The sequence below is a fragment of the Peromyscus eremicus genome, chromosome 18, assembly GCF_949786415.1.
Source record: "Peromyscus eremicus chromosome 18, PerEre_H2_v1, whole genome shotgun sequence".
Taxonomy (NCBI): domain Eukaryota; kingdom Metazoa; phylum Chordata; class Mammalia; order Rodentia; family Cricetidae; genus Peromyscus; species Peromyscus eremicus.
The window spans coordinates 33518790-33540883 of NC_081434.1; the positions used below are offsets into that span (position 1 = coordinate 33518790).

Here is a 22094-nt window from a genome sequence, read left to right on the forward strand (position 1 = left end):
AAGTGCTGGGATTTAAGTGTGTGCCACCACTCTGGCTCAGTATCTTCTTTGGTGTGAGTGCTTAAACTAAGAATCTGTTTCTCCTCGAGTGGTCCTAAACATTTCTTTCTTTCTTTGACAGTGAAACCCATCCGTAATCTAAACGGACACTCAATTGGGCCTTACAGAATCCACGCGGGGAAAACGGTGCCCATCGTGAAAGGAGGGGAGGCCACAAGGATGGAGGTAGGAGGGCCAACCCTCGCCAGCGGGGCGCTGTCACCGTCTCCTCCCACCCCACCCAGCCCAGCCCAGCACTTAGACTCCTGTCCAGATAAACCCTGAGCAGAAATAAGCTTACTATTCAAACTGACCCTGGGAGAAATTGTGCCATGCTTATGAAGACTGGGGCTGTACTACTTACGAAGACTGTCCTAAGTGCTGTTGTCCTTAGGAAGCACTACGGTACGGCGGTGACCGAAAGTTTCCACCCATGTCGGTTTTGATAAGGGATAGCCAATGACCAAAGGTGCTGAGGAGACAGCCAGGCTGAGCGAGAATTTGAGAAGCATGCTTCATGTTACTGCGTTATTTCGTGGGAGGTGATTGGCTCTGAACTGTTTTCTCCCTTTGATCCTTATGTGTTTTGAAGGAAGGAGAGGTGTATGCCATTGAAACCTTTGGTAGCACAGGAAAGGGTGTTGTTCATGATGACATGGAATGTTCACACTACATGAAGAATTTTGATGTGGGACATGTGCCAATAAGGTGAGAGACTATTGATTTTATAACTAATAAGCATCTCTTCCAAGTTAACAATATGACAAACATGATAAGGTTTGTAGTCTTATCATTGAGCTCTTTGGGTTTCCACTAGGGTCACAGTCAGAGCGGCAGATACTCAGATCTAGTGTCCGATAATGCAGTATTTATTTCCTAGCATTACTAGGTTTACGATTGGAATGTTTTTCTTATTGGTAAATGTCCTATCCCAGTTTACGTTGTTTTTTTACTTTATTTTCTTAATTTATATTTTCGAGACAGGTTTTCTCTGTGTAACAGTCCTAGCTGTTGTGGAACTCACTCTGTAGTCCAGGCTGGCCTTAAACCCACAGAGATCCACCTGCCTCTGCCTCCCGAGTGCTGGGATTAAAGGCGTTCACCACCACTACCCCCTGGGGATTTTTACTCTTTATAGAGATTAATTATAGGTTGGATTCATGCTTTCGTGGGTGACAGTTTGTTGTATGAAAAGGAACTTCTGTAATACTCATTTAGGAATATAGCTCACTTGAGGTGATCTTTAGCAGGTTGATACTCAGCTACGTCTTTGGGCTATTACATATTTCAGTTATCAGTAAAAAACAGTCAGTGTTTTCCAGGGGCAGATACAGCTAAGATTTGATTTTCTAGTGGGGGACACTGGTTATTTACCTTTTGCCAGCTGTTAATCTTCACTTTTCTCCTCTTAGGCTTCCAAGAACGAAACATCTGTTAAATGTCATCAATGAAAACTTTGGCACCCTCGCCTTCTGCCGCAGATGGCTGGACCGCTTGGGAGAAAGTAAATACTTAATGGCTCTGAAGAATCTCTGTGACTTGGGCATAGTGGATCCATACCCACCATTATGTGACATTAAAGGATCATACACAGCACAGTTTGAACACACCATCCTGTTGCGTCCAACTTGTAAAGAAGTTGTCAGCAGAGGAGATGACTATTAAACTTAGTCCAAAGCCAACTCACCGTCTTTCTTTTCTAAGCTTTGTTGGAACACATTATACCACAAGTCATTTGCAACATGTTGTCTGTTTTAACAGTGGACCTGTGTAGTCCCTTTATCCATGTTTCAAGGAGTTTGATCAAAGGTAAACTGTCTACATGTAATTAACCAAGGAAAAAGGCTTTCAAGACTTTAATGTTAACTGTTCCTCCCATCTAGGAAATGCTGCACTGCTCACTAGTTAGGAATTACTTACACATTTTGTTTTGAAGACCTAAGAGATGCTTTTTGAATATTTATATTGCCATATTCTTACTTGAATGCTTTGAATGACTACATACATCCAGTTCTGCACCTGTGCCCTCTGGTATTGCTTTTTAACCTTCCTGGAATCCATTTTCTAAAAAATAAAGACATTTTCAGATCTGAGAGCTACATTTTAATGTCTATGGTTATAATTCTAAGCAAAAAGTAGCTGAAGTATAGACAGTGTTCTCTATCTGGACTGTAGACACCTACAGATTTTCTTCAGCTGAGGTGGCTACAAGGTCTTCGTGTGTATGAAGTTGGCATAAATGAGTACACCTCCCTAGGAATGTTTGCTTTTATTGTAGAAGCATATTCACCATTAGTCTTTTTCCTTGTCTTTAGGAAGATTAGATTTAAACATCATGGGAAAACATTGTGCCAACTTGAAAAACTTGATGTAAAAATCCCTTAATCCAATGGTCATATTTATAGGATATGTAGTCCACATATTAGGAAACAAAAACATGAAAGCCACAAGCAAAAGAAGTTTGGATCTTGTTCTAGTTAGAAGAGTTAACTTGAAATTGGGCTTTTTATTTCATGAGCCAAATAGTCAACATGCATGGCCTTTAATAAGTTAAGGATCTTAGCATCACTAATCACTTGAGCTGCACGATGGTGGTACACACCTTTAATCCCAGCACTCGGAGGCACAGGCCTGGTCTACAGAGCAAGTTCCAGGACAGCCAAAGACAGAGAGAGAAAAACACCATCTCAAGGCTCCTTCCCCCAACATGAGGTTCTTTTATAAAGCCAGGGGGTGTTGTTTTTTGAATGTAAGAACACAATATTTAGCTTGTTTGGGATGGGCCCAATTAATGAACTGCTTAGACTCTTATATGTGGTTTACTAGTAACTAGAAATGTTGCATCGTAGTTTCAAAATTGTTACTTGCCCAGATTAAGCCTTAATTTGTGTATGTCTTAGTACAATGATGCTGTATTGCCTCTGGGATGCTATGTAGTTTTAAATTTTGCTTGACGTGGTCTCTGAAGAAGAGAAACTAGACTTATGGACCTGGATCACATTCTGCCCTAAACAGCTGCTCTTTCTATGTTCTAGCTGTAAGTGAATGTTGATTTTCTAGTTTTGAGCTGTGTGAGCTGCATGTTTACAGTGCTGTTGTTCACGTTGCTACTATTGAATATGATGTCTATTTTCTACACATACTGTGAAGGATGCTGCCCAGCAGCCTTCTCCTGTGGTCCTGTGTTCATGGTCACGTCATCTGAGCAGTTTGAGCCATATTAAGCCCAGGATTTTCAAAACTGACCCCTAAGGAAGAGCTGTAGGGTCTAAGATCTTTTTTTAGCACAGTCTCCATTGTATGGTCCAAACTTACCTCAGAAAGCTGTTGGAAGCATCACTCTGTCCCCAAAATGGCTGGAAGGAATATGACCTTCGAGAGCAGTGCTTCTCAACCTCCCTAGTGCTGCGACCCTTTACTACAGCTCCTCATGTTCTGGTGACCCCCACCATACAATTATTCTGTTGCTACTTCATGACTGTCATTTTGCTACTGTTATCAATCATAATGTAAATAATCTGTTTTCAGATGGTTTTAGGTAACCCACAGATTGACAACTGCTGCTATAAAGGAAAGCCAGCACACAGAAAAACATGGTTTGCTTACTAGCTGTTTAGTGATGTATCTCTTATTGGCAACAAGTCTTAGTTTGCTGCTATCAGTAGTGCCTTTAGTAAATTATTTACAACCTAAACTATTGGGTTTTTTGTTGGAACAACTTAGAATGTAGGTGTTCATATTAAGATCTGAAGTATTTATTTAATAAGAAATCTTAAGTTTCTGTTCATCATTTGGGTTTTGTTTTTCAAGACCTTTTTCTTTTTCCTTTTTTTTTCCCCCCTCTGAAGATTAATTTTAGATTCAGGACAAAATCTAGTGGGAAAGTACTACAGCTCTCCCGTGTGCCATCCCCAACACATGCTAAAGCCTAGGTCACCCTTGTTCCGATATTTTTACTTTGTAGGTGACCGTTACAAACAGTATAGCTTCACATTTTGTACCCCTAAAAATTAGGTACTGCAGTGTGTTGAGCAATCCTCCTTTAATCCCAGCACTGAGGCAGAGGCAGGTGGAACTCTGTAAATTCAAGGCAAACCTGGTCTACAAAGCTAGTTCCAAGACAGCCAGGGCTACACAGAGAAACCCTATCTCAAAAAAACAAAACAAAACAAAAAAACACCCACAAAAGAAAAGAAAAAACAATCCTCAAAATTAAAGGCTAGACTCGGTACCTTTACCACATGAATCTTTAATGAGGTATATTTAACCGTTTAGGCGACAGTTTGCATAGGTGTTGGTAAGTGAACATTTCCAGGCCTCGCCATTTAATGCTCCAGCTGTATTTTTGGAACAAACGATTTGTCTGCAAGGGCTCTCCTCCCAGGGCTAACAGGGAGCTTGAGCGCTTACACACTGTCTGCAGGTTGGTGGAGCATCCTTTTCTCTAAGTGAAGCTAGCAGCACCAGGGCTTGCTTTATAACACAGCAAAAGAAATCTCTTGCTTTCAATAAAATTCAAGTTTCAATAGTGTTTTTAAAGAGGTAACCCTGGCCCTAAGAGGTTCCCAGGAGTCTTATAATCTTAGCAAGAATAAACGATTCAGGCTTAGGTTACTTAGGGAAAAAGTGAGGTCCTAAGTCCTGGGTATAACAACCCAGTTGCTGATCTTGAACAGTTCTCTTCTGCCCTGTGCATTTCTCCCCCTCTTTAAAAAAGACTTTATTCCTTTGAACTAAAAATCTCAAGCATTTAAGAGATCTAATGTAATTTAACATAAAATCAACTCATTCTCAAGATAAACTACATTTGTATATCATAATACGTTGGTTTGCTAAATTCAAATTTTTGCGACTGCTTTATTAGAACTTTTTTTCATTGCCCATAGTTCATTTAAGTACACCATTTGTAAATCTGCCGTTTTCATTAAGAGTTCATGCTCTATAAAGAACAGTATGGAAACATAAATTGTGAGTGAAATACCAGTAACCACATTAAATCTATTCTGAGCCTTGTGCTTCTGCATGGAGCCTCAGGAGGAAGCAACCGTGAGCAGGTAGGTGATACTTGGGTATTTCACTTCCAATCTCTGTTTACCTTCAAGGGGGCGTAAGTGGAGTCATATACCAATGGCTTTCTTATTTTAGTATGTCTCTGCAGAACATATCCTTCCCATGTATTTAGAATCTGTATAGAAAATAGCTACAAAAGTTAAATAAGTAACAATATATATAGAATGATGCCACCTGAATTTCTTTAGTAGATTGCACAAATTCATGATTTGAGGCAATTAAGACATCAAAATGTAAGAGGTAATAATAGCCTGAGGTAAACACTAAAAGTATAAAACTCAAATAATTGAAAAATGTTTAGTTGGCCTACAGTTGATATACATATAGTTTTTAAAAAAAAAAAAACAAAAACAAAACCTTTGTAGTTAAATACAAAATGTCTAAATGTAGCATGCACTGATCATAATTGGAAAATAAAAACAATGAAGCTCTGCATCATAAGTCAGCCCGTTTAAAAAGTATATATACACAAATAACAAGAGCCCACTGTGGATCAGCTAAGGACTTCATTAGAAGAGGCATCGTTTTCTTCACTGGGATGCTGGCGATTGGACAAGAGCTCGGGAGGCAGGAGTTTAGAATGTCCATTCTCAATAACTCGCTGAGTATAAAATAAGATATAAGCTTGGGCCTTTCGTACTTCATCCATAGTGCACATGCTTAGCTTGGAATCATTGCAGTGTACCCAGAACCCTAGAGTGAAGCAAAGAAATTGGATGTTTGTAAAAGAATTTCAAAAGTTTCTACTACAAAAGTCTGTTTAACTGGAAATTTACCTTTCTGAAGGAAAGGTAATGGCTGGTTCATTTTCTTGGCAATGGGAAAGTGTTACTCTAGAATTCTTGTAGATTCTTTTTGTTAGTTGGGAGTTAGAGAATCTGACGAGTGTATTTGACATTCTCTATTCCCAATGGAAATACTAGGTAATTCATGCTTCAGGCACTTACTAAAGTACAGTATACTCCTAGTAGCTTAAGAGAGTCCTCTGCAGAATAGCTGGGCTTTTTGCTCTCTGCACTGCTAGGGGTGTGCATGCACGTGTGTTCATTTTTCACAAGTAGAAGGTGAAGCCTCAGTCCAGTCACCTCTGCTATGACTCAGCCACTCCAGGAGGGACAGAGAACACAAGTGAGAAGGATTTTGTATGTTAAAGTTGAAATGTCTATGTGAACCCATGAACATGGGAAGTATGACTTTCAGAAAAACTGGCCAGTGCTGGGCCCGGCGGTGCAGGCCTTTAATCCCAGCACTTGGGAGGTAGAGGCCAGGGTTATCTCTGAGTTTGAGGCCAGCCTGCTCTACAGATTGAGTACCAGGATAGCTAGGTCTACAGAGAAACCTGTCTCAAAACCAAAAAATAAAATAAAAGATTCCTCATCACTCAGGAGGTGGGGCAGGCACATCTTTTGAATGCAAGGCCAGCTTGGTATTCATAACAAATTCCAGAATAGCCAGAGTTACATAGAGTTTGTCTCAAAAGTATTCCAAACCTGTAGAATATTTTCTGTGCCCCTGCCCCCAATAATCCAGCAGCACTGACTGCAGAAAGCCTGTCTAGAAAGAAGGCAAGTGGTCGGGTGACTTAGAAATTGCTAAGAACCTAAGCACAGGCTTCCAAGTCTAACCCAAGATAGTTTTTCTTGGCTATACCTCCTTCAGAATTGTAGCAGTAGGCAGTGTAGTGTCCTGAGCCAAATCCTTTCCCATGGTGGATTACTACAGCAGATAAATTATAGATAAAGCATTCTGGTCTGAGCGCTTTCAGGGTCTCCCTGCAGCAAAAGGGCTCCATGTTTAAGGTTTCCTCAAAGACAACATGAACACCAATCTTCTCTCGGTTATTACGTCCTGACCATCTGGGAACAAACCAAAGTGAAACAGTCAGGGGGAGAAAGCTCTTGCCATGTATCAGGTCTAGACAGCTTTAACAGTGGCTCCTGGAGACCATGGAATACGAAGATTCTATAGAACGTGCCCCTTTGGATACTGAGTTGGCTGTATAGGGATTTAGGCTTGCTTTGCAAAAAAAAAAGTCCAGTCAAGATTGCTTCATTAGTTTATGAATGCATACGTCTAGTGCTGGGAATCACGCCGGGGCCTTGGACTTGCTAGGCAAGCATTAACCACTGCTGTATTCTCAGCCTTTCCGTCAGTCTTGCTGCCGTATGGTTTGGGTTTGGTCTTGTTGTTCCAGACAGGATCTCATGTAGTCAAAAGTGACCTTGAACTCCCGAATGTGTTGCTTCTACCTCCTAAGTGGGGTTATAGGCTTAAAATAATTGTCTTTAATATAGAAATAAAACTTAGAAAACTATAGCCCTGTGAGTTTAAATTATGTCTATGGTGTGAAAGGGACATCTCAAGTGGAGGTATAGTTAATCTAATCTTTCTTTGATGGGTAGATATGAGGAAAGAAAAACATGGATATATTTAAGTCTTAAGAACTCTGAGTCAGGGGTGTCAAGTGACAAATAACATTACTCCATAATATTACTTTCTCAGTGTGTCCCATTACTGGATCTAAGCACAGCAAGCAGCATTTTATCACTGACATACTATTGGTTGGTACAAAAGGGAAAAATCACAATAAAGATTAGTTCTTTCAAGAGACTAATCTGATGTCAGGCAATGATGGCACCCACCTTTAATCCCAGCACTTGGGAGCAGAGGCAGGCAGAGCTCTGAGTTCAAGGCCAGCCTGCTATAGAGCAAGTTCCAGGACAGCTGGGGCTACACAGAGAAACCCTGCCTCAAGAGAAAAGGAGAAACTAATCGGGTTTGGGGTACTGTGGTGATCAAATGCATTATTGAAAGTACTAAAACACAAAGTTCAGACAGTAAGTAGCAGGTAGAAAGGTAAGAGGAATACAGACTGGTTTTAGAAAGAAAAAGAGTGTAGTGTAAAATGGGGCAGAAGTAAAGGTAAGCCATGCAAATTCTGCTCTCTGCTGGACCAGAAAGTCATATTCCACTGTGTGTGATGCTTAGTTGTCGTCCTCACATTTCCTCATACAGACCTCCCTTGGGATCTCCGAAGTGGTGAGGAGTCTTTAGTATACTCTTCAGTAGCCATGGAGACTGCGGAGGATGTTGAGACTTTCAGTGGAAGAAAAGGGAGGGCGGCTGAAAGTTGCTGATTACTACTGCTAGCCATCAGTACCTTAAATAATGTCTATATAATGGAGCTTCCACGTTGCTTAAGACAAACATTCCTGGAGTGGTATGTCTGGGAAAGGTATATGTGCTGGCTAGTTTATTTCAATGACAAGCTATAGTCACCTGAGTGTAGAGACCTCAACTGAGAAATTGCCTCCATAAAATCAGGCTACAGGCAAGCCTGTGGAGCATCTTAATTAGTCGTTGTGGCTAAGGCCATCCCTGGGTAGGTGCTCCTGGGGTATATAAGAAAGCAGGCTGAGCAAGACATGAGCAAGCCAGTAAGCAGCACTCCTTTATGGCCTCTGCATCAGCTCCTACCTCCAGGCTCCTGCCCTGTTTGAGTTCATGTACTGCTTTCCTTTGGTCGTGAACAGCCATGTGAAAATGTAAGCCCTTTCCTCCCCAAGTTGCTTTTGGTCACGGTATTTCATCACAGCAATATTAACCCTAACAAAGACAGTATAGATTCACCGTTCCCTTTACAAATGCCCCTTCCATCCTCATCCATATCTAAAGATGCCCTTTGTGGTAACTGATAAACTCAAATGTATGCCTGAGATCCACTAGCAGAGTACCCTTACCTTAGGTTCCTTCCTCTGAGCTTATGGGACCCCAACTGATAATTCAATTCTTTTTATTGATGTATTTTTGTTGGATATCTTTTTTTTTCCTGTTAATGGTGTCTTTCTATATATGTGGCTACTTAGTAATTCATCCAGTGCATCATAATTACTTTGTATTTGCACTGCCCATATAGAAAATGATTTTAAGAGCTGACAAGATGGCTCAGTGTAGGTATGAATGCCTACTGCCATATCTGATGGCTTAAGTTCAGTCCCCACATAAGAGAGAACAGTCTCACACACGTTGTCCGTGGACCTCCACACGCACACTACAACATATGCTCACCCCACCCCCCAAAACACAAAATGTTTAAAACATTTTAAAAATCATAATTTAGCTTATAATTTGGCTTATTTTCATTGCCTTTTAAATACAAGTATGATACTGACATTTTTACGGGATCTTTATAAAGTGTGTGACTTCAACTAACACATATTTCTGGGTCCCACTGTTTTCTAATACAGCAAGTATGGTGGCATTTAATAACAGAGCTGGGGCGTGGGGAATCTCTAAGTTGAGGCTATCCTGGTCTATGCAGCAACTGCCAGGCTACACAGTGAGCCTTGCCTTTAAAAAGAGGGTATGCTCTTCTATTTATTTATTTTTATTTCATGGGAATTGGTGTTTCACTTGCATGTATGCCTGTGTGAGGGTGTCAGATCCCCTGGAATTGGGGTTACAGACTGTGAGCTGCCATGTAGGTGCTGGGAATTGAACCTGTGTCCTCTGGAAGAGCCGCCAGTACTCTGAACCGCTGAACCATCTCTCAGTCTCCATTGCTCATACTATTAAATCACCTTGCTTTCATTCCTCATTATTTTATGCAAAATTGCAGGGCTCATATTATTCTCTAAGACCTTTATTGTATGCCCTACTCTTTCCTCCATACCTTTCTTTGGCTCAAGTGATTCTCCTGAATATACCTTCACTTACATACTTGATACTTTCGGGCACACTCTATGAAGCACATTCTGGGCCTTGAGATATATAGAGTTAAAGGGGAATCTGTATGAAGCACAATACTAGGCCTTGAGATAAGGGCTTAAAAAGGGGCAGGGGGACATAATTGAGCTGCCAAGAGCAGCTATGGGAGGAAAGACCAGTTGTCCCAGGTGGAGCTGAAGAAGGACCAGAGGATATGGAATGGGGTGGGAGGGGAAGGGGGCGGTGGCGGGGTGAGCCACTGAAGCTGCGGAGGGTGGGCACCCTGATAGATGAAGAGCAGATAGGAGGGCCACTCCAAGAAGCGAGTGTCCAGTCGCGTGCACATGCCAACATTCCTCTGCCTGGAGAGAAGCACAGAGGAATGCAGTGCCTGGCTCAGAGAGAGAGGGCAGCCATGGTAGTGAAGGCCCTCCAAGCCAGCAGGGCCGGTGCCACAGTCTAAAGGATCCGGAGGACTTTGAAGAGGGCCGCTAAAGTCCCCTCTACCACGAGATTCTCAATGGCAGCACAACTTGGTGGCGGCTTCCAGGAGCCAGTTTCACTGTCTCCTAATGGCCTGCTGCCGCCTCAGGAGGAAAACCCCTCTCCAGCAGTCCACTCCGGCTTTTAAGGCGGGTGGTGGTCATTACTGCGCCTCTGTTCACTCGGTAGGGGAGAGGCAGGCTGCTCGGTTTTAGGCAGCGATTTACCATGTGCTGGGGGCCGGTTAACAGTAGATAATTTTACTCCTGTAATGCTGTACTTGAATTTAAGAAATTATTATTTGGGGGGAGGGGGGTTTTGAGGCAGGGTCTCACTATGTAGCCCTGGCTGTCCTGGAACTCACTCTGTAGACTAGGCTGGCCTTGAACTCACAGAGATCCGCCTATCTCTGCCTCCCAAGTGCTGGGATCAAAGGTGTTTGACCACTACACTTGGCTTTTTTAAGGTTTTAAACAACATCTTATTTTGGGAGATGTTACAGTGTGTGAGTGAAGGTCAGAGGACAATTTGTGGGCCTCAGTTTTCTCCACCATGGGCAGGGTCCAGAGGATTCAACTTGGGTCAAACGTGGTGGCAGGTGTTTGACCCTCCTCAGTAGCCCCCCAAACTGCTACATCTTTATCAATATAGTCTAAGCAACTGGGTAAAGTACACACATTGTAAGTTATTTTTTAAAAAGTATATCTGAATATTAATAAATATATTAAATTCACATGGAGCAAGTCACTGCTGAGATATGTGATATACCCTATAAGCTGGGTACTAAGGAGAAGGATACTTAATTTGAGGCCAACCTGGGGTATATTACACAGGAAGTTCCAGGCTACCCTGGCTCTGGCTCAGAAAAGCAGTAATAAAGCCGGGTGATAGTGGCGTGGGCCTTTAATCCCAGCACCTGGGTGGCAGAGGCAGGTGGATCTCTGGCAGAGGCCAGCCTGGGCTACAGAGTTCCAGGACAGTTAGGGCTGCTACACAGAGAAACTGTCTCAAAAAACCAAAAAGAAAAAAAAAAAAACTAAAAAAGTAACAACTCAGTTATTGAACATGGATGATGTCTGCTGTTCAAAGCTAAAGACAGTAACTACATTTTTTGAAGGATGTCATCCGTTAGCCAAGTATGTAGTGGTCACATTTAATCCGTCATATGTACACATTCAGTTCGGAAGCATCCTAAACAGAAGGGATGCCCAGACACTCGTGGAACTGGCATCACCGACCTGAATCGTTTGAGGTGTAGTCTGAGGACCTGAGGTAGGTGGCAGATCATCAGCTGTTTCTGGGCTTCTGTGAGTACAACTGGTTTCGACGAAAACTTTCTGCGCTTTGCTAAAATACAAAACAAAACAAAACCCAGTTTCACAAATACAAGGAAAACGTGAGTAAACTCTTTCAAGAACTCATCCACTCTGTTACAGCCATAGCACTGTGCTAGAGATGAGCATGGGCTGTGCCCCCAAGTGGTGCTTGTTTTAAAACAAGAAACATCTGATGTAGTTTCAGGTTAGACATGAAGGTAAGCATGGACTTGATAATAATCCTGGAAGGGGCCGGAGAGACGGCTCAGCAGGGCTTGCTTTACAGTGACTCCAGACTGAGTTCCCAGGACCCACATGGAGACTCACAGCTGCCCGCAACCGCAGTTCCAGGGAATGCCACACCCTCCTCTGCGCATGTGCTATACCTACATACATACAGGCAAAACATGCATGCACACTGCTATACATTTAAGAGTAGATTAGACTGTGCCAACTAACAGGAGAAAGTTAAAGCGTTCCCCTACACACATGTTAATATATATTTTCCAAACTTTACAAAAAAAGTCAGTTCGTTTAGCTTTAGCTAGTCAAGTCCCCAGGCACATGGGTGACTGCCCAGAGCACTCCTTCATGGTCTTTGCTTCACCCTAGTCCTGGTGGTGTAGCCGAGGGCTTCCCAACTCAGTGCCACACTCTTTTAACAAGTACAGCTCAGGACTCTCGTCCCTTCTGCCTCTCTACCCAGAGACTGTGGCCTGGACTCGGCTAGGCCATCCTCTCCAGAGCTTTGCTTGCTGGTGAGCAGCTGTCCCTGGGCTTGGAGGACAGCTTAGACCATGCCAAGGGCAACAGTGTCCTCATGTCCGCTCTGGGCCGGTTCCACTGGCTGCTAGAAGCTTTTCCTCGAGGTACGCAGCTGCTAAATGCCGTCTCTACTTTGGGACTGTACGTGGATGGCTGCAGGGTAGCCGGCCTTTGGCTTGTAAACGTGCTTGTAAACGTTCACCTTCATGCACTAAAGCAGCTTTCCCAGGCCTGCACTGGTTAGCCTCCATACATACACCATTTAGTAGAAGACCGCATTCTACATTTATGATATTGTCTATCCCAAAATTCCGTGAGGAGGCTTTTTGGGACATTTTACTTTTAAATTTATCATACCAAATCTTACAAAGGCCCATTTCTCTCTCAACTCTTACAACTCTGAGGCCATGTTATAACAGAGTTCACAGTACGACAGCACTCAGAACAAACTGTGACTTTAAATGTTTCTAGAAAATAATCAATGTGACATCTCTTCAGCCCTGGAAAGTGTTTCTTTCCTAGGAAGTTAACATCAGCCTGGGAACGTGGCTACAGTGTGAAGACACCTGCCTGGTATCCAGATCCCCAGCACTGTTGGGGGAAAAAAAGGATTTCACCAGCACTGTTGGGGGAAAAAAAGGATTTCAAGCTCTAGCATCATTTTTTGACACATGGAAATCATATTTTTAAAATGTATTGCTGAGCTGGGCGCTAATGGCACACACCTTTAGTCCTAGCACTCGGGAGGCAGAGGCAGGTGGATCTCTGTGAGTTCGAGGCCAGCCTGGTCTACAAAGTGAGTTCCAGGACAGGCTCCAAAAGCTACACAGAGAAACCCTGTCTCAAAAAACAAAACAAAACAAAACAAAACAAAAAAACCTACAAATTAAATAAATAATAAAAATAAAATAGTTGTTATTCTATGTGTATGGGGTATACAGGGTAAAAATGCCTGTATGTCTGTACACCACATTACATGCCAGAGGAGGCAAGAGGGCATCAGATCCCTTGAGACTGGAGTTACAGAAAAGTTTGAGCTGCCATGTGGGTGCCGGGAATCAAATCCTGACCCTCTGTAAGAATGCCAGTGATACTAACCATTATCCATCTCTCCAGCACTGCAAGAATTTTAATGCCATCAACAATGGCCGCTGTAAAGAAGAAATGTCTGATTTCTTTAGTGGCACTGCAGAATTAGTTTTCACAGCTCCTATTTAAGGACTTCCAGCTTCCTCTTTCTCCACTACTAATCCTAAAAAGCACAGAAAGGCTGTCTATACTCACAGTTACAATGCTCACACATGTAGATTTTCCCTTCTAACACTTCCGTTTCTGTAAATTTGCCCAGCATATCCGTAACTAGACATGGCTGGGAGGCAGCATCTTTCCCATTGCATTGGTATCTCTCTGGAAACTCCAGGGACAAGTCCCAGAACGGTTCTACAGTGTTTGATTTGTTGTCGCATGCAAGACACGTCACCTGCAAAGAAAAATATTGTTCCGATTTACACTCTTTCTGCCAAAACATTACCTTTCACTAGAGGTCATTGCCTGTGAACCATTAGAATGACGAATAGCAAGTTTTATAATCTGTCAGGACAGTTAAATATCTTCTTGAAGAAAAAAAAAAGTTGTAATTATCAGTGCTGATGAAATGAGGCACTTGCTGCTAAGCCTGATGAACTGAATTGGATTCTCAGGACGCAAAAGGTGGAGAGAGAGAATATAGTTCTAAGTTATCCTCTGTCGTCCAAACACCACACACACACACACACACACACACACACACAGAGAGAGAGAGAGAGAGAGAGAGAGAGAGAGAGAGAGAGAGAGTGCTGTCGTATTAGACTGTCCTTAAACTCATTACAAATGATGGGCTTCAATTACTGGCCCATCAATAATCACGGCAGGATGTGGTGGCACACCCTTAATCCCAGCAATGACTCTCTAAAGCTTGAGGTCACCCAGGTCTCTATAGTGAATTCCAGGTCAGCTAATACTACATGTCGAGACCCTGTCTCAAAAAAGCAAACAGCCTGGGGGGTGGGGGATGTCTCACGCCTTTAATCCTAGCACTCAGAAGGCAGAGGCAGGCAGATATCTTGAGTTCGAGGCCAGCCTGGTCTACAGAACAAGTTCCAGAACAGCCAGGGCTACATACAGAGAAACCCTGTCTCGAAAAACAAAAACAAAAAACATCTCCAACATTAGTCAAATCTAGGATTTAGGGGAAAAATATAAAAGACCCACTTAACAAGCATTATATATGTATATGTACATATATACTATAGTTACATGCATTTAATGTAGCTATGTCATTAGACTTGAGGTTTATCACCTTCTCCTTCCTGATCTTTCATTTGTTTGTTTGAGAGGGACAGTGACTCACTCTCTAGCCCAGGCTAGCCTGGAGCTCTCTGTGAAGCCTAGGCTGGCCTAGATTAGGTCCTCAGCACATGAGAAAACAAAACCCAATCAAAATATAAAAAACAAGAAGCAGCTGGGAAAATAGTTCAATCTCATGAAGATCTGAGTTCCATACCCAGAACTCCCCGCTCCCCAATGCCCACGCCTGCAAAAACAGGAGTCTAACAACGAGAGGCAGTTAGTGATCGGGATACTTAATGCTACCAACCCAGCACAGAAACAGTTAAGACATTGGGAGCTGAATGTAGACAACATGAGAGACAACAGAGCGACTCCTACAAACTACCTTTTCTAGCACAGACGACAAAGTAAGGGGCTGGAGAGATGGCTCTGCGGTTAAGAGCACTGGCTGCTCTTCCAGAGGTCCTGAGTTCAATTCCCAGCACCCACACGGTACCTCACAACCATCTAGAAAGGGATCCAATGCCGTCTTCTGGTGTGCGGGTATACAGACAACAAAATAAGGCAGCCCGGATACAGACTTTAGACATCACCAACCAACACAAAGAACCCACTAGAGGGAAGTCTCAGCATGAAAGTCAGGTTTTGAGAAGTTCTTGAAGTTCCCTAGAAGTCTATTACATGTTTAAAGGAGAGATGTAGTGGCTCAATGGTAGGGTATAAGGCCCAAAAGAGAAGCAAAATATTTATATAACAAACTTTATTAATTTCAAGATCCACTTATTTTAAAAGAAAAAAAAAGAACTTAGCCATTCTTACACTATATTGGAAATCTAAAAGAAAATAACTTACTGAAAATTAAAGTATCAGCATTTACCTAAACTACTACCTCTCTTTAAAAATCCCGTGTCCTTGCGTTGTGAGTGTGTGCACGTGATGGTGCTCTTGGAGGCCAAAGGCACTGACTGGATCCTCCAGGGGCAGGAGTTTCAGGCAGTTGTGAGCTGCCTGACCTGGGTGCTGGGAACTGAATTTGGGTCCTCTGCAAGAGTAGTACATGTCCTTAACCACTGAGCAATCTGTCCAGCCCCAAGCTACTCCCTTTAGATAAAGCAATTCTAGGACTGTGTCACATGGGAAACAGGAAAAATACTGATTTATCATGATATAATGAAAAATTGCAAATAGTCCCAAATCTGCAACAGAGGGGTGGTTAAATAAGTTATGGTATAAATAAGCAGACAGAAAAATGTTTTGAAAAGAACAATCAAAAAATGTTTTTATGATTTATTTTTTAAGGGGCTGAAGACAGATGGCTTAGCGGGTAAGAGCATTTGGCTGCTCTTCTAGAGATCCTGAGTTCAATTCCCACCAACCACAGGTTGGCTCACAACTGTCTCTAACTATACTTCCGTGGGATCTGATGCCTTTTGCTGGTGTGTGTACATGCAGACAAAACACCCATATACATAAAACACAGAAGTAAATCTTTAAAAATGAAAAAAAAAAAAAAAGGATTTCTTTTAAGAATGTGCGTGTATGTGGGTGGAGTATGTGTGCGTGAGGGCAGGTGCCTGTGGAAGCGGGGGGTGTCAGAGGCCCTGAGGCTGGAGTGACAGGCGGTTGTGAGCCACCTGGCGTGGCTGCTGGGCACCAAACTCCAGCCCTCTGCAAGATCGGTAACCACCAACCATCTCTCAAGCCCCTTCTACCTCAGCGGAAGAGACGCAAAGGAAAGCTGTGTGTTGTGGGAAAGACGGGCTCGTGTCTAGGGACAGTTTACCAGTCCTCGTCAGAGAAGCACCGAGGAGATGGGATCTGGCTTTGCAGCTCACCTTTTCACAACAAGGAAAACTGACGGGAGTAAGGACATAAAGGATTATTAATTCGGATTATTAATCTAGACAAAGTCATGTTTACCTTGAAATTTCCCTACCTGTCTAAGATGTTGACCCTTAAAGCTTCTAACAGGAGTTGCTGGAGCGACCTACTTCTCTACTTGGGGATCCATGGAACTACCTGCTCATGTACCACATCCGTTCTCAACACAGCAACTGTGTCCTCCAGGACGAACACACTCCCTTCCTAACCGCTCCGAGAATGAGAATGCTCACACTATAGCCTAGAAAGTGTACTTCATCTCTTCCCCCTCAAAAGGCTATTTTTTTTTTTTCCTTTTTCAATACAAGGTTTCTCTGTGTTAGCCCTGGCTGTCCTGAAACTTGTTCTGTAGACCAGGCTGGCCTTGAACTCACAGAATTCCACCTGCCTCTGCCTCCCAAGTGCTGGGATTAAAGGTGTGCGCCACCAGCACCGGGCTCAAAAGGCTTTGAATTCCACGAATACACCTACTTCCAGCGATTTGCAGAAAACTGTGCGTGAATGGATGACTTTACACATTCATAAAAGCAATCGGTTTTGATCTAAAAAAAAACCTTTAACACACTAGATACATACAGAATATCCCACTGTAGGTTGCACCCTAAAAGAATTTCCTATGATGATAAAATACAGTAAGAAATCCAAGGGCTGGAGAGATGGCTGGGCGGTTAAGAGCACTGGCTGCTCTTCCAGAGGTCCTGAGTTCAATTCCCAGCAACCACATGGTGACTCATCATCATCTGTAATGGGATCTGGTGCCCTTTTCTGGCCTGCAGACATAACACTGTATACATAATAAATAAATCTAAAAAAAAAAGAAAGAAAAGAAATCCATACCTGACTAAGAAGTTGTCCGTGGAAAATGTTGTTTACAACATTCAGAACTTGCTCAATCAGCTTCCTTTGGGAAGTGGGGATGAGAGCCGGGAACCTGGTTCCGGTAGTCTCCAGTTCACGCTGTATTTTATCCAGAAGCTCACAGAGAAACTCCTGAGCATCCTGCTGGGCATAGCCCCGGAAGGCAGGGATCAGTTTCCACACTGAGTGAAGCATAGCAAACGGGGATACCAAGGCCCACTCTCCCGACCACATGACTTGGAACAAAGTATGTAATTCATGGCAAAGAGAACTGTACGGCGAACTCGGCTCCCTGGGCTGGATAAGCTCCATGTTTCGACTTTTCGAGGACCCGCCGCTTAGGCCTGAGGATAAACTTGGATGTCTGGAGCACACGAAGGCTTTCTCTTTCTCTTGGCCTTCATTCATCTGATGAGCTACGGCCTCTGGGACGCCGGCCGAGTGCTTACAGGACCGGGACTTCTCGCTGGCAGCCACAGCCAGCCACTGGTTCAGGTCAAGCTTTAAAAAGCATTGTCGGAAAATGAGTAAATGGCTCAGCACTTGCAGAACGGAGTTCATGTAGCAAGTGTTGCCTAGGTTCCTCAGGCCCGTCACGCCGGGGGTCACGGCTGGCCTCCGTTTGATCAGGGCGTCGCTGACTTTTTTGAGTCTCCGGTCTTCCGCGGTAGGTGACAGCGCCTTGTCTCTGGCTGGGGCGGCCTGCGGGGGTGGCGGCGGCGCCTGCACCGGGACCATTTCTATGGTGGCGGCCTCGGTGAGGCCCTGCAGGCGCAGACTCTTCCGGGGAGGTGTGCTCTCCAGCTCGGCCTTGGCCTGCGGTTCCCACTCCTGCTGCTGCTGCCGCTTCTTCACCTCTCGCTTGGCTGGCGTCTTCTCCGGAATGGGTTCTGGCCTTTTTCTTCCGACGGCTGAGCGTGCAAACCAGGTCTGAAAGGTTTTCCCCATGAGCGTCCTTCGCCTGTGCCAGAGGGCAGTGCGCGTCTGACTTTCCTTGCGGGGCAGGGGCTGGGCACCGTCGTGCGACAAGGAAGAATCGTCGCGGGCACCCACAGACTGTACAACTCTGCTCCTCTGAGCTACACGGGAGTAATTTTTACTTTTGATTGCACTTAATCGACTTCGTAGTGACTTCAGGTCTCCAGCTGCAGTGTCATTTAGAACATAATCATTACAAAGGTAACAAAAAACATACATGTCATTCACCTCGAACGCGACGGGATGGCTGCTCTCTTCAAAGTGCTTCAGTGCGTGCTCGGCGATGTACCTCCCACAGGCGATGTGGGAGCAGCTGAGGCAGGCCCAGATCGACTCAGTGGTATTGCAGTCCGTGCAGTACCACTTCTGAGGGTTGAAGATGGAGTGATCGCGGGCCAGCTGCAAATGCTCGATGTGTTTGCACTCATCCATCGTTAGTGTTTCTTCAGTCTCTCGGAGAAGAGCATCATCCAAACAGGCCTCTCCTCACAACACCCGGAGCGCCTGGGAACTAGAGCAGAGTCAGGTCAGGACCTAAGCAAAGGGTCCTCTCCTACAGTTCCCAGAACCACCGTGCAGATCGACTCCTGACTCTTACTTCCCCCTGTCCTGACTCGGTGCCGGCCTACGGCTGCTCTCCCTCCCTTCCCCGTGCTTTGAGTATCCTCGCTCTTTGAGTATCCTCTCTCGCATTTCACTCAGACACAATTCACTTTATTTTCTCCATTGGTCCACTTGAAAACCTTTCCTTTCCTTTTTTTTTTTTTTTTTTTTAATTTCTGTCACCATCTAGTGGTGAGAAATTAGTGGCCACTTTTCACTCAATTAGAATATTTTTATCCAACACACTGACAACAGTTTCCAAAAGTATGTTTTCTTTTGATAAAAGATAGACAGACAGATGATAGATAGATGATAGATAGATAAATAGAAAGAAAGAAAGAAAGAAAGAAAGAAAGAAAGAAAGAAAGAAAGAAAGAAAGAAAGAAAAAGAAAGGAAGGAAGGAAGGAAGAAAGAAAGAAAGAAAGAAAGAAAGAAAGAAAGAAAGAAAGAAAGAAAGAAAGAAAGAAAGAATGAATATAGGGCTAGCAGTAGGAGGACTGAGTACAAGTGGTAGGATTCAGAGGCCTGTAACCACACAGGGCTACAGGCACAGCTCTGTGAGAGGGCGCTTCCCGAGCATGAAGCCCCTGGGTTTGATCGCCAACGCCACACAACATATAGAGAAAATACAGCAGAAAGTCTATTTTAAAAACTGTTGACCACAACGCATTCTTTCATTGACTTAACTAAAGCTGAACACACACTTCAAGACGGAGGTGAGTACCTAGTTACAGAACACAAGACCACCATGGCACACCATGCACTAAGTATCCATGGCAAGAAGACCCTGCATCACAATGGGACTTGCAGGGGTCGCCTCCAGGGACCTAGGGAAACCGCAAAAGTAAACTTGATTTCCGGTGCCTCCCCAAACCTCTCTTTGTGGAGAATTTGTTATCAGTCCCAACCCACACATCTCTAATGCCCATTTTAAATTTCATTCTCGGCCAGGCAGTGGTGGTGCACACCTTTAAACCCAAGCAGGTGGATCTCTGTGAGTTCAAGGCCAGCTGGAACTACAGAGCGAGTTCCAGGACAGTCAAAGGTGTACAGAGAAACCCTGACTCAAAATACAATCAATCAATCAATCAATCAATAAATAAATAAAATTTAATTATCTTTCTTCAAATTTTCCTCAAGTCTAAAATATGATGAAACCTATAGGAAACATGGGATTCAAAATATATCGTTGCTTGTAAGACATCAATAATTAATATATGTCACTATTCTATATACTTTTATGTACTGATGGAAAAACCTTGAAATTGCTATTTTTATTCTATGTGTATGGGTGCTTTGCCTGGACATATGGAAGCATGCCCTGTGCATGCCTGGTGTCTTTGGAGGTCAAAAGAGGGTGTTGGAGTCCCTGGAACTAGGGTTATAAGCTCCCATGCGGATGCCAGAAACTGAACCTGGATCCTCTGCAAGCTAGTGCTCTTAACCACTGAGCCGTCTCTCTATCCCTCGGAGTCAATCTGAATTCACCCTCCAGCTGTAGCTTAAGGGAAACTTTGCCTTCACCTCATAATACCTCTGGAATCCAGCCACCTATTGCTGAGTCTGCCGCCAACCTGATCCGACCACAATCACATCTCACCCAGATTACTACAGCGAGGCTCTTAGATGGTCCCCACTTCTGCACTCCTCATAATCCAAAGTTGACTTTACACACAGGGGTGGAAGGGATGGTACAGCGGTTAAGAGTACTGGCTGCTCTTCCGGAGGACCTGGGTTCGGTCCCCATCACTCACAACCTGTAACTCAAGTTCCAGGGGATCCAGCATCTGTTTCTGGTCTCCATGGGTGCTGCACACAAGTGGTGCACAGACATACAGGCAAAACACTCATACACATGAAATTAAATTACATGTTAAATTAGACGTTTACTTCACACAGCAGCATCTTGCCTCTAGACCCAGATAACCAGAGTCTAAACCTCACACTTCAGATCCCCTTCTCATGCTGAGTCAGCAGGGCCAGAGGGATGGATGGATGGATAAACAGACACAGACATACACCCAGCTCTTCTACAACCACCCCTGGTACCTGGATCTTGACGCATTCTTGGCCTGCATCATTCCCCAAAGTGTCTATGGGCAACATAAGGTCAGGCAAGAATTCTGTGGAGGAGAACGGCACGATCATTTCTGGAGGTGACAGAGCAGCCTGTACCCTGACAGCAGGACAGGTTTGAAGGTAATAAGGAAGTTCAGGCTGCTGCAGGAGAGCAGTAGGAAGAGGGAAACAGAGTATGAGTGCTTACTAAGCACTGCACGATCCCATTCAGAAGTTAAGAGAAGAATCTCAGGTTCTCTCCTACCTACTGTTCTTCAGAAATGGATTGTCTAAACAGATGTAGAGAAAGGTCTGCTACCCAATTCCTGTGAGTTGTCCTCTGACCTCCACATGTACACTGAAGCATGCATGAACCCAAACAAAACAACGTACTTATGAAAAATGAAGGGGGGCGGGGCTGGAGAGACGGCTCAGTGGTTGAGAACACTGGTTGCTCTTCCAAAGGACCCAGGTTCAATTCCCAGCACCCACATGGTAGCCTAGACCTATCTATAACCCCAGTTCTAGGGGAACCAGCCCCTTCACAGAGACATATGTGCAGGTTAAACACCAATGCATATAAAATAAGAAAAAATAAAAAATGAAGAGAAGTTAAGAGCACCGGCTGTCCCTAAGACCCGGGTTCGATTCCCTGTCCCTGCACAGTATCTCACAGTCACTTGTATTCTCTAATCTCAGGAAATCCAGTACCTTCTTCTGGCCTCCAAGGGTACCAGGCATGTGGTACACATTTATACATGCAGGCAAAATGCTCACACACAAGTAATGAATTTTTTAAAACTGAATACAGTGAAGGGCTGGCAGGATGGCTCAGTGGGTAAAGGAGCGCGCCACCAAGTCTGAAGAGGACCCGAGTTACATCTCAGGGAGCCACAGGGCACGAGGACAGAGCCTACTCCCACAAACTGGCCTCTGATCGCTACATGGGAACCATAACATACACATATGCCTATACACAAAATAAACACATAGGGGGCTGGAGAGAT

At 43.9% G+C, this 22094-nt stretch overlaps 2 protein-coding genes across 4 annotated transcripts in view; one reads left to right on the plus strand and one right to left on the minus strand.

Annotated features, from left to right (window-relative positions):
• Metap2 (methionyl aminopeptidase 2) overlaps window positions 1-2132 on the plus strand; it is a 29334-nt gene extending 27202 nt beyond the window's left edge. For both annotated transcript variants that reach the window (XM_059245530.1, XM_059245529.1), the window contains exons 9-11: window positions 122-225; window positions 632-747; window positions 1452-2132. In XM_059245530.1, coding sequence (XP_059101513.1) covers window positions 122-225; window positions 632-747; window positions 1452-1704 — 473 coding nt within the window. In that variant the 3' untranslated portion in view covers window positions 1705-2132. The remainder of the gene's footprint in view (window positions 1-121; window positions 226-631; window positions 748-1451) is intronic.
• A 3412-nt stretch (window positions 2133-5544) lies between these two features.
• Usp44 (ubiquitin specific peptidase 44) lies at window positions 5545-21189 on the minus strand. 2 transcript variants are annotated; one of them, XM_059245527.1, is made up of 6 exons: window positions 21079-21189; window positions 17427-18936; window positions 13665-13860; window positions 11538-11646; window positions 6760-6965; window positions 5545-5802 (listed from the first exon to the last, which is right to left on the minus strand). In XM_059245527.1, the coding sequence occupies exons 2-6, from the start codon at window positions 18855-18857 to the stop codon at window positions 5603-5605; spliced, it is 2142 nt and encodes a 713-aa protein (XP_059101510.1). In that variant the 5' UTR covers window positions 18858-18936; window positions 21079-21189; the 3' UTR covers window positions 5545-5602. The 2 variants fall into 2 exon arrangements, with proteins under 2 accessions (XP_059101510.1, XP_059101511.1); XM_059245528.1 differs by lacking the exon at window positions 21079-21189 and adding an exon at window positions 19754-19790.
• Between the last annotated feature and the right edge of the window lie 905 nt (window positions 21190-22094).